This window comes from Mobula hypostoma, chromosome 4 (genome assembly GCF_963921235.1).
Source record: "Mobula hypostoma chromosome 4, sMobHyp1.1, whole genome shotgun sequence".
Lineage (NCBI taxonomy): Eukaryota > Metazoa > Chordata > Chondrichthyes > Myliobatiformes > Myliobatidae > Mobula > Mobula hypostoma.
The window spans coordinates 40,726,704-40,739,950 of NC_086100.1; the positions used below are offsets into that span (position 1 = coordinate 40,726,704).

Sequence of the window (13,247 nt, forward strand, 5' to 3'; positions counted from 1 at the left end):
AGGCTGTCGGCCCAAAATGTCGACTGTACTCCTTTCTATAAATGCTACCTGGCCTGCTGAGTTCTTCCAGCATTTTGTGTACGTTGCCTGGATTTTCAGCATCTGCAGGTTTTCTCTTGTTTGTGACTTGGAAAGTAGTGATAGTATTAGGGAGAGTCAACATGGATTTATGAAAGGGAAATCATGTTTAATAAATGTACTTTACCTCCTTGAGATGGTAGTAGATACATAGGTAAAGGCAAACCAATTAAGGTAGTATATTTGGATTCTTAGAAGGCCTTTGATAAGATGTCACAGATGTTATTGTTGATAAACAAATAGAACAGATAGTATTGGGTATTAGGGGTAACATACTGGCATGAATTATCTTCAAAATGGGAAGATAGAGCATAGAATAGTACAGCACAGGACAGGCCCTTCGGCCCACAATGTTGTGCTGAACCTAATGAATTAGTCATCACACACAAAATGCTGGAGGAACTCCTGCCAAGGGGTTTCGGCCTGAAACCACAAATGTACTTTTTCCATAGATACTGCCTGGCCTTCTGAGTTCCTCCAGCATTTTGTGTGTGTTGCCTGGATTTCCAGCATCTGCAGATTTTGAACTTAATAGTGTGCTGTCTCTTGACATTTGACTTCCAATATACAACACTTCACACTTGGCCACGTTAAACTCCTTGTTCCATTTCTCTGTCCATTTCTGCAATTGATCTATATCCCGCTGTATTCTTTGCCAGTTATTTACGCTATCCAAAACACCACCAATCTTGGTATCATCTGCAAACTTACTAATCCATCCATGTAAATTTTCATCCAGGTCATTTAGATACATCACAAACAGCAAAGGCCCCAGTAAAGATCCTTGCAGAACACTGCTAATCGCAAACCTCTAGCTAGAATAAGTCAGTTTAATCACCACCCTCTGTCTTCTATGGGCAAGCAAGTTCTGAATCCAAATGGCCAATTCACCATGGATCCCATGCAATTCTTTTTTAATTCAAATTTTTATTATTATTTATTTTTATTTTACAAAGCAGCTCAGCATATCACAGAGCAGATACAGTACAGCATATTTACACAGCCATCCCATGACAGGAAAACAAATAAAACTTAGAGGCAGAAAGAAGTTCTAATTTAAGTTTAAATTAACATACAACCAAAATTGATCCCATGCGTCTTGCTGTTTTCCCTCACTGTTAGTTCTTCCCAACATGTGTTCATATGATGAAATCCCATGAATTTTAATCTTCTGGATGAGCTTCCCATGAGGGACCTTGTCAAACTGCTTACTAAAATTCATGTAGACATTATTATCCACAGCTCTACCTCAGTCACGAAACCTATCTCAGGATTGCATATGGTGACATACAGGTATGTGTACTTCGATTATAAATTTACTTTTGATCTTTGAACTTTGATCAATCACCTTTGTCACCTCATCAAAAAACTCAAACAAGTTAGTATGAGACAACGTGTCCTGCACAAAGCCATGCTAGCTCTCCCTAATTAGGTCATGGTTTTCCAAATGCTCATAAATCCTATGCCTAAGAATTCTGTCCAGTAACTTCCCTACCACTGACATGAAGCTCAGCAGCCTGTAGTTTCCAAGACTATTGCTGGTTCCCTTCTTGAACAATGGAATAACATTCGCCACTCTGCAATCCTCTGGGATCTTGGCTGTAGCTAGAGAAGAGACAAAAGGTATTGGTTAAGGACCCGTGATCTCTTCACTTGCTTCTCTCAATAAGCTGAGGGGTATCCCATCAGGCCCTGTAGACTTATTCACCTGAACACTCTCTGAGAGACCTGACACTACCTCCTCCTTCACCTCAAAATGCCCGAGCATATTAATATGTTCCCTATTGTCCGCATCCTCCTTGGTAAATACTGATGTAAAGTGCTCATTAAGGACCTCACCCACATCCCCCACATCCAAGCAAATGTTGCTCCCCTTTATCCTTGAATGGTCCCCTCCTCTTCTTGGTTATCCTCTTGCTTTAGCTTTATGTATAGCATGCCTTGGGATTCTGTTTAATCTTACTTGCCAATGACTTTCCATAGCTCCTCCTGGCTTTCCTAATTCCCTTCTTGAGTTCTTTTCTGGCTTCTTTATAACCCTCAAGGGCTCTGTTTAATTCTGGTTTCTAAGCATTGCATACTTTTCCTTTTCCTTCTTGATTAAATTCATCACCTCTGTCGACATCCGAGGTTCTCTTATCTTGCCATCCTTGTCCATCCTTCTGACTGGAACATACCTGTCTTGTATTCTCTGCAGTTGGTCTTTAATCACGCTCCACATGCTGGATATGGACTTGCCCTTAAACAGCTGTTCCCAATTATCGCTCCTCAGATCTTGCCAATTGCTCTCATAATTTGCCCTGCTCCGAAATAATACTGTCCCACAAGGCCCATGCTTATCGTTATCCATAGCTACTAATAAGTTGTGGTTATTGTTCCCTAACTGCTCACCCACTGAGAGGGCGGTCACTTAGTCAGGCTCATTACCCATCACCAGACCCCATAACAACAACCCTGTTGTTTTTTCACCTTTTCTTAATCTGCCTGCATTATCTGTTCCTCAGTGTCCCAGTGGCTACTAGGGGTGGGGGAGGTGGGGTTGGTCTGTAGTACAGTCCCATTAGGGTGATTGCACCCTTCCTGTTTTTGAGTTCTACCCACAGACTCAGCAGGGGAGCCCTCCATCTTGTCCCCTCAGAGTGCAACGATTAGTAGTTCAACCCTGACCATTAATCTCCCTGTCTATCTTTTCTAAAATATTGAAACCCTGAAACATTAAGCATCAATTCCTGTCCCACCCATCTTCCCATGCACGATTGTTCTGAGTGACCTAGTTGCCCCTGTACATGAGCCACCAAAAGTTAGTATGTGGTTTCAGCAAGTGGCTCAAACAGTAAGTGGTATGTTGACATTTTTGTGTTAGGTTTTGAGTACAGATCTGTATAAGAACACTACGGATTATTGTGTATAAGTCCAGCCTCCCTACTTTTGAAAGGATACGCCCATGATTGAGAGAGCACAGCAAAGCATGCCTGGATTGATTCCTGGGATGAAGGGTTAACTGGACAAGGAAAGATTAAGAACAGAGGCCTTTATTCCCCAGAGTTTAGAATGAATATGATCTCCTAGGGGGCTTGTTGGTATAGACACAAAACCGATGTTTTCTCTGATGAGGAAGTCCAGATCTATCAGTACTAGTCTCAAGATAAGGGGTTGTCCATTCACGTGAGAAGTTTTTTTTTCATCTAGCTGATGGTGAATCTTTGGAATTTGCTATTCTAGAAAGCTGTGGAGTTGTTTATTAAAATGTCAAGACAGGGTATTAGACATTGGGGAGTTAAGGAAAATGGCACTGTGATGAAAGAATCAGCCTTCAGCAAAGATCTGGGGTGAAGGGCTAGCTCCTGCTTCTGGTTGTGTTTCTTGTGTCCTTGCATTTTAGTAATATTTACAAAGATCATTGTATAGAGTAAGGAGATGACAGGTTTGTCAAAGTCATGATGACTTGGAAACTTTGCAGCATTTGTGAAAGCAATTGTACCTGACAGTACTAAGTGTGAAGCCATGTGCATGATGCTTGCATAATTTGAAATGATTTTTTTTACAGTGGAAGAGCTGCATAATATCAAAACTTCAGGCTCTATCTTATTAGAAATTTTTTCTAATAATATTATGCTTATTTTATCTTACTACACCACGTGGCTTCTTTCTGACAGTAATGACTTGGAGTTTCATTCTGTTAGTTACTCATACAAATAGTAAAAAGTGAAATCTTAACTGATTGGCTAGCACTTCCTGTTTATACTTCAATCAAGTACGCAGCTTAAACTCTTTCAGATAAAAGTTTTCAATTTTTAAACTGAGCATTGTGGGGAGAAAAATTATGAAATCTTCTGTTTGCTCTATAACTGCTCTGCACTACATCAAAAAGCTAGAATAATATTTTCTACAGAAAACCTGTGCGTCCTCAGGGGATCTGAGACCATAGACAGTACATAGAGAGAAAGACACACAGACAGGCAGACCGTAAAGCATGTGTGCACCCTGATGCAGACAGACAGACCTGGCTGGCATCGGGTATTTTAGTTAACTCTAATGTACAATTTTACAGAGGAAAAAGCATCGCGACTAAAACAGACTATACATTGCTGTCAAGAGCTAGTGCTCTGAATGTAAAAGGACGTTATGTGTAGGTTTTTTTTAAATTGCTGAGAACACTTGAACAACAGCTCAACCTTTGTACCCGATTTCCAATTTTCCAGGTAAATGTTGAAGACACTATTGAAATGTTACCAAAATCAAGACGCGCGCTTACTATTCAGGAGATTGCTGCACTTGCAAGATCATCTTTACATGGTATGTGTGCATTAATAATTAATTGTATTTATATAAACATGCTTTAGAATCCATTGGCTTACATTTTGCCAGAAAATACTGGTGATGCTGGAAGAATGAAATTCAAATAAAATGCTGGAAATAGTAGCACTCACAAAAAGAGAAATAAAGGTTCTGACTGTTGACCTTTCATGACATCTGAGAAATTATAACTGAAAGTTGTAGAGAAAGTGGGGAAAGGTGGTGAGAACGAGAGATAGAGGGGGAGAGAGAGAGAGAGAGAGAGAGAGGGGGGGGAGAGAGAGAGAGAGTAAATAAACACCAGCAGAGACTGAATGATAGAAATTGAGGCTAGTAAGGACAAATGAATGACAACCACTAGTCTTGTTTGTGTGGGTGTGAAAAGGAGGACGTGAATGAAATCTCAATAAGGGGACAGGGAAAAACTGATTTCTGGAAATGAGAAACAACACTGGAATGGGGAATCATCAGAAAACGTTGAATTCAGCATTGAGGCTGCAACGTGCCTGAATTGAAGAGGAGGTGCGGTACTTGGAGCTTCTACCGAGCTTCAAGGAAGAGCTTGAAGAGGAATGGAGAGTTGAAGTTCCGGGTCACCACTTTACTCTGAATGCAGGCGATGTGCAAAGCAACCAGTCCGTCTGCTTTGGTTACCTTAGGTTTGTGAGCATCAGATGCAGCATGTAAAATAGAACAAGTTCAAGTACATTAATGTTTCACATGGATGTGGTATATTTGGATTTTCAAAAGGCTTTTGACAAGGTCCCACACAGGAGATTAGTGAGTAAACTTAAAGCACACTGTATCTGACATTTGACCTCCTGAAGTGAAAAAAGCAAATACATCCTATCTCAGTAATAAACTATGTTTACACCATGGTGCCCCAGGTGGAAAATGCTCAGTAACCATAACAGGGATGTAAAGTGGACCTGGAGTCACAGCAGAAAGGCAGGGGCAGAAATGGAGCCGGAACAAGTTTCTCTGCAGTGCCTGAGGTCAAGGATTGCAGGTGGAGATCTCGGAGGATAAGAGCTAGTGATGTCTGATGGGGGGGCGGGTGGTGAGGGTAGGGCATGGCTTGCTTCGCTGTTGTTGTGCCTGTTTTTTAGTATGTTGGCTGCGTGTTGTTCTTCTGAACATTGTGGGCATGCTATGTTGCTGCCAAAAGCATGGCTATGCTCGGACTGTGTTGGTTGATAACAGAAACAATGTGTTTCTTTGTATGCTTCAATGGACATGTGACTAATTAATCTAATCTAATCTAATCTAATCTATGAAGTCAACGCATCTATTTTTCGCTTCAACCCTTCATCGATCTAACTCACAGGACATGGTGGGCATTGAATGCTGATCCACTTCTACACCATTTGGAAATCTGGGTGTCCCTGGGTTTGTAACGGTTTCTGATAGCCCATCCCCAGTGTGTCAAAGCAGATGTATTTCAACACTGAAACATTGAATAATTGGACATGTGTATGTGCAAACAACGGCTCGACTTACTAGACAGAATAGAATACTTATTGAAACATTCCAGGTGTGATTACATCTGAAGCTAATCTCGGAGGATCTACTTTTTCCACTGCCTATATTTGTGCCACATACCTGTAAGGAGAAACTTGGCAATCTCAGAGAAAGCTCTAGAAAAATATATCTTAGTTCCATTTGGATTTTTTTCTGACTTCCATAACTGTCAATGGCAGTAATGATATGATGATCAAACAGGAGAAAATCTGCAGATGCTGGAAATCCAAGCAACGCACACAAAATGCTGGAGGAACTCAGCAGGCCAGGCAGCGTCTGTGGAAAAGAGTAACCAGTCGATGTTTCAGGCTGCGACCCTTCATCAGGACTGGAAGAGGGGATGAGAAGTCAGAGCAAGAAGGTGGGGGGAGGGGAGGAAGAAATACACAGTCGGAGGTGATAGGTGGAACTGGGAGAAGGGGAGGGGCGAAGTAAAGAGCTGGGAAGTCAATTGAAAGAGATACAAGGCTGGAGAAGGGAGATTCTGATAAGTGAGGACAGAAGACCGTGGAAGAAAGGGAAGGGGGAGGAGCATCAGAGGCGGGAGACGGGCAGGTGAAGAGATAAGGTGAGAGAGTGAAATGGAAATGGGGAATGGGGTGCAATTACCTGAAGTTCAAGAAATCAATATTCATGCCATCAGGTTGGGGGCTGCCCAGACAGAATATATGGTGTTACATAGAAACATAGAAAATAGGTGCAGGAGTAGGCCATTCGGCCCTTCGAACCTGCACCACCATTCAGTATGATCATGGCTGATCATCCAACTCAGAACCCTGTACCTGCCTTCTCTCCATACCCCCTGATCCCTGTAGTCACAAGGGCCATATCTAACTCCCTCTTAAATATAGCCAATGAACTGGCCTCAACTGTTTCTGACAAGGGAAATTAGGGATAGTATCAATTCCAAAGAAGAAGCATACAAATTAGCCAGAAAAAGTGGCTCACTTGAGGACTGGGAGAAATTCAGAGTTCAGCAGAGGAGGACAAAGGGCTTAATTAGGAAAGGAAAAAAAGAAAAAACTGGCAGGGAACATAAAAACTGACTGTAAAAGCTTTTATAGATATGTGAAGAGAAAAAGATTGGTTAAGTCAAATGTAGGTCCCCTACAGACAGAAACAGGTGAATTGATTCTGGGGAGCAAGGACATGGCAGACCAATTGAATAATTACTTTGGTTCTGTCTTCACTAAGGAGGACATAAATAATCTTCCAGAAATAGTAGGGGACAGAGGGTCCAGTGAGATGGAGGAACTGAGGGAAATACATGTTAGTAGGGAAGTGGTGTTAGGTAAATTGAAGGGATTAAAGGCAGATAAATCCCCAGGGCCAGATGGTCTGCATCCCAGAGTGCTTAAGGAAGTAGCCCAAGAAATAGTGATAATTTTTCAAGCTCTTTAGATTCTGAACTAGTTCCTGAGGATTGGAGGGTGGCTAATGTAACCCCACTTTTTAAAAAAGGAGGGAGAGAGAAACCAGGGAATTATAGACCGGTTAGCCTAACATTGGTGGTGGGGAAACTGCTAGAGTCAGTTATCAAAGATGTGATAAGAGCACATTTGGAAAGCGGTGAAATCATCGGACAAAGTCAGCATGGATTTGTGAAAGGAAAATCATGTCTGACGAATCTCATAGAATTTTTTGAGGATGTAACTAGTAAAGTGGATAGGGGAGAACCAGTGGATTTGGATTTTCAAAAGGCTTTTGACAAGGTCCCACTCAGGAGATTAGTGTGCAAACTTAAAGCACACGATGTTGGAGGTAAGGTATTGATGTGGATAGAGAATTTGTTGGCAGACAGGAAGCAAAGAGTGGGAATAAACGGGACCTTTTCAGAATGGCAGGCAGTGACTAGTGGGGTACCGCAAGGCTCAGTGCTGGGACCCCAGTTGTTTACAATATATATTAATGACTTGGATGAGGGAATTAAATGCAGCATCTCCAAGTTTGCGGATGACACGAAGCTGGGCGGCAGTGTTAGCTGTGAGGAGGATGCTAAGAGGATGCAGGTTGACTTGGATAAGTTAGGTGAGTGGGCAAATTCATGGCAGATGCAACTTAATGTGGATAAGTGTGAGGTTATCCACTTTGGTGGCAAAAACAGGAAAACAGATTATTATCTGAAAGGTGGCTGATTAGGAAAAGGGGAGGTGCAACGAGACCTGGGTGTCATTATACACCAGTCATTGAAAGTGGGCATGCAGGTACAGCAGGCGGTGAAAAAGGTGAATGGTATGCTGGCATTTATAGCAAGAGGATTCGAATACAGGAGCAGGGAGGTACTACTGCAGTTGTACAAGGCCTTGATGAGACCACAACTGGAGTACTGTGTGCAGTTTTGGTCCCCTAATCTGAGGAAAGACATTCTTGCCATAGAGGGAGTACAAAGAAGGTTCACCAGATTGATTCCTGGGATGGCAGGACTTTCATATGATGAAAGACTGGATGAACTAGTCTTATACTCGTTGGAATTTAGAAGATTGAGGGGGGATCTGATTGAAACGTATAAAATCCTAAAGGGATTGGACAGGCTAGATGCAGGAAGATTGTTCCCGATGTTGGGGAAGTCCAGAACGAGGGGTCACAGTTTGAGGATAAAGGGGAAGCCTTTTGGGACCGAGATTAGGAAAAACTTCTTCACACAGAGAGTGGTGAATCTGTGGAATTCTCTGCCACAGGAAACAGTTGAGGCCAGTTCATTGGCTATATTTAAGAGGGAGTTAGATATGGCCCTTGTGGCTACGGGGATCAGCGGGTATGGAGGGAAGGCTGGTGCAGGGTTCTGAGTTGGATGATCAGCCATAATCATACTGAATGGCGGTGCAGGCTCGAAGGGCCGAATGGCCTACTCCTGCACCTATTTTCTATGTTTCTATGTTTCCTGTGGCAGAGAATTCCACAGATTCACCACTCTCTGGGTGAAGAAGTTTTTTCTCATCTTGGTCCTAAAAGGCTTCCATCCATGCGATCTTTAAATGCTTGCCATTGCATATCCACTGTCAACCCTTTAAATGTCATTTTCCAGTCTATCTTAGCTAATTCACGTCTCATACCTTCAAAGTTACGCTTCTTTAAGTTCAGAACCTTTGTTTCTGAATTAACTATGTCACTCTCCATCTTAATGAAGAATTCCACCATATTATGGTCACTCTTACCCAAGGAGCCTCGCACGACAAGATTGTTAACTAATTGCTCATTGCTGAATACCCAGTCTAGAATGGCCGGTTCCTCGACATGTTGGTTCAGAAAGCCATCCCGCATACATTCCAAGAAATCCTCTTCCTCAGCACTCTTATCAACTTGGTTCACCCAATCTATATGTAGATTGAAGTCACCCATTATAACTGCTGTTCCTTTATTGCATGCATTTCTAATTTCCTGTTTAATGCCATCCCCAACCTCACTACTACTGTTAGGTGGCCTGTACACAACTCCCATCAGTGATTTCTGCCCCTTAGTATTATGCAGCTCTACCCATATCGATTCCACATCCTCCCGGCTAATGTCCTTCCTTTCTATTGTGTTAATCTCCTCTCTAACCAGCAATACTACACCACCTCCTTTTCTTTCATGTCTATCCATCCTGAATATTCAATATCCCTGAATGTTGAGCTCCGATCCTTGGTCACCCTGGAGCCATGTGTCTGTGATCCCAACTGTATCATATTCATTAATAACTATCTGCACTTTCAATTCATCCACCTTGTTATGAATGCTCCTTGCATTGACACACAAAGCCTTCAGGCTCGCTTTTACAACACTCTTAGCCCTTATACAATTATGTTGAAAAGTGGCCCTTTTTGATTTTTGCCTTGGATTTGCCTGCCTGCCACTTTTACTTTTCACCTTACTACTTTTTGCTTCTACCCTCATTTTACACCCCTCTGTTTCTCTGCACTGGTTCCCATCTCCCGCCACATTAGTTTCCATCCCCCTGCTCCTCCAACCTGATTGTGGCCTCATTGTGACAGTGGAGGAGGCCAGGGACTCACATGTCAGAATTGGAATGGGAGGTAGAATCGGAATAGGTGGCCTCCAGGAGATCACGCTTTTTGTTGGTGAAGTGGTCTCCAAATCTACGCTGCATCTCACTAATATACAGGACGCCACACTGGGAGCACCAAATACAATAGATGAACCCAACAGACTCACAAGTGAAGTGTCACCTCACCTGGAAAGACTGCCTGGGCCCCTGAATGGTAGTGAGGGAGGAGGTGTAGGGGCAGGTGTAGCGCTTGTTCCGCTTGCAAGGATAAGTGCCAGGAGGGAGATCAGTGACGAGGGACAAATGGAGAAGGGAGTCACATAGGGAGTAATCCCCGTGGAAAGCAAAAAGTTGGGTGGGGGAGGGGAAGGATGTGCTTGGTGGTAGGATCTCGTTGGAGATGGTGGAAGTTATGGAGAATTACGTGCTGGACGCAGAGGCTGCTGAGATAATAGGTGATGGAGTTATGGAGTTTAGCAGTGCACAAATAAAATCAGATTATATGAATTTAACCAAGATGCTACTTGCTTATCTGTGCTGTAGAGAAGGTTACACCATTAATAAATTTGAACTTAAAATTACCCTATGTTGTTTGAATCAGAATCAGATTTGATACCACTGGCATATGTCATGAAATTTGTTAATATTTCTCCAGTTAATCCAAGAATAAAATCACAGCCCTAACAATTCAGTATTTCTTACTTTCCTGGATCTTGTTGCAACCTTCTGTTACAATATTTAGAGGATTAGCAGGTTTTATTTTCTTTTTCACATCTTTATCATTTATATTTTGGAATTTTTGGTTTCCTAAACTCCAAGCCAAGTTTTACATCTCTCTATTGTGTTTTGTCCATGGTGAAGTCAAGATGCAACTGTGCCTTTTGCCTTGCCCTGTTTAAAGGCAACTTATCCTTGTCCTGTATGATTAGAACCTGCTTGCTCTTGATGAATGTGAGGCTTGTTGTACATTTGTAATGATGAAGGTAGGTTTGTGTTTAATTCCTGTGGATGTTTACATTTTATACCAATTTCTTTATACAACTCTCTGGAATTGCATTAGAAGTGATTAGTTCAGTAATTGGATGTTTAAATCAGGGTCTGTCCTTTCATTGTTTGGTCCATTCATTGAAGATGACCACACTTTCCATGTGTTTATTTTTCTGAACAAGCTTCTTATTGTTCCTCCAGGTTTTTCCCAGGTGGTGAAAGACCATGTAACCAAGCCTACAGCCATGGCTCAGGGTCGAGTTGCTCATCTCATCGAGTGGAAAGGTTGGTGTAAGCCAATGGAGTCGCCGATGACTCTTGAGATTGATTTCAATTCCTACTCCGACTTAAGCGAAGGTGAACAGGAAGCACGATTTGCAGCAGGTAAATCCAGCTCTTAGACAGACACCTGTGCAATGAAACCAATGTAATGTAGCCCGTAGATAGCTCACTTCATGCAATTCAATCTCTTTGGCCCTTAGAGATAAAAATGATATATTTTGAGAATGTGTTGATGAGTGTTTTCAATGATAATTGTATTGTCATCTTATGCTAAGTACTATTCTAAATTATCCGTATTATTGGAACTGGTTGTGTCATTAATTCATAGTTTTTTTCTTGTGCAGTAGTGTTAATTTCACACCCTCTTAAATTTATTTCTTTTTAGAGAAGGATTTCATCCTTAAAAAAGTTAATTTTTTCCACGTTTTTTTTGCACTTTTAATGGTTTCTTGCACCTTAACAGTTAATTAATTCCTGAGTGTTGTACAGTACTGAGTTTCAGCCGAGATTTGTTTTTCCATGGGGATTGAAGTTTCAAACCAGAACAATATAATGACTGCACTTGTGCACTAGAGCAATTAACAAGTAGTAAGCATAGTTCATGCACTAAAGCTGTTCAGCCCATTTTTTCTTGTTTGGAAAGCTGGTGCAAGTATATAAATAATTGCATACTTTTTTTTTAGCATATGGACACTTCCTCAGTTGAAGAATGTCCCTTAATGTTGATAAGAAATTCAAATATGTCCATGGGTAGCATTATATCCCAGCTTGTGCATTGGTTTACGAAGGAAATCAATTTTAACGGTTACCAAATTCACATGCAATGAGATCTGTGAAGTTCACATCCCGCTACACAGGTGATAATGAATGCATTTTGTAAATGATAAATTGAATACATTAATGGAGTGTAACCTTACGTTCGATGTATGTGCATTGGACAGAAATTAAATTGCGATTAAATGAAACTGTTCAAGACAGCAGTAACTGAGCTTAGTTTGTGTTCTTTTTCAAATTTCTCTCTTCCCTTTAAGGTAAAATTTTACAGTGTTTGCTTCTGTTTGACATAGGGTTGGATAGGTTTTAACTTAGAGGATGGCAGGGTGAAAGTTGTTTTGATAAACAGACTCACATTTCTTTTTGGATAGGCTGGTGAATAGATCTAATTCTTGTTAATGTGAGTGAGAGTCTTTTCTGCTTGCTATCTATTTGCAGAAAAAAATGCTCATATTCCTAATTGTAGTTTGGAGCTGCACCTGCAGAATTTCAGGGAAAACGCTGAAACATTATTTAAATAAGTTTAGTGCTTCTGGCAACACAAGCATTCCAGAAAATGTACTCGTAATTCAATAGGATAACTTAGAAAGGATGAGTGAGAAGACTAATCAAGAACTGATGAACCGAGGCCTTAAATATACTCTGACTTGGCCGCCTGTGGTAAGGAATTCCACAGATTCACCATTCTCTGGAAATTCCTCCTCATCTCCATTCTAAATGGATATCCCTCTATTCTGAGGCTGTTCCGTCTGGTCCTATGCTCTCCCACCATAGGAAGCATCCTCTCCACATCCACTCCTTTAAGACTTTTCTACATTTGATAGCTTTTAATGAGGCTCCGCACCCCCCATTCTTCTGAATTCAAGTGAATACAGGCCCAGAGCCATAAAATGCTCCTCATTTGATAATCCATTCAATCCTGGAATCATTTTCGTGAACCTCCTTTGAAACCATTCCAAGATCAGCACATCCTTTCTTAGATAAGAGATCCAAAACTGCTCACAATACTCCAAGTGAGGCAACACTTGTGCCTAATGAAGTCTCAACATTACATCCTTGCTTTTATATTCTAGTCCTCTCAAAATGAATGCTAGCATTGCATTTGCCTTCCTCACCACTAACTCAACCAGCAAATTAATCACTTGGGAATCCTGCATGAGGATTCACAAATCCTTTTGCACCTGGGAGTTTTGGATTTTCATTTACTTCTATTTGCAGAAAGGTGCTCAAGTTCGTTTAGATGGTGTTGAGAACCATTAGTCACTGGATACACACAGAAGCTTTGTGTAAGGAATGGAGAGAAGCAATGCACCACCTCACCACC

At 41.5% G+C, this 13,247-nt stretch overlaps 1 protein-coding gene across 4 annotated transcripts in view; it reads left to right on the plus strand.

The window, feature by feature from the left end:
* Positions 1–13,247, plus strand: part of fam131ab (family with sequence similarity 131 member Ab) — an 84,042-nt gene that overhangs the window by 42,434 nt on the left and 28,361 nt on the right. For all 4 annotated transcript variants that reach the window (XM_063045693.1, XM_063045690.1, XM_063045692.1 and 1 more), the window contains exons 3-4: positions 4,281–4,374; positions 11,069–11,251. In XM_063045693.1, the coding sequence (XP_062901763.1) occupies positions 4,305–4,374; positions 11,069–11,251 (253 nt within the window). In that variant the 5' untranslated portion in view covers positions 4,281–4,304. The remainder of the gene's footprint in view (positions 1–4,280; positions 4,375–11,068; positions 11,252–13,247) is intronic.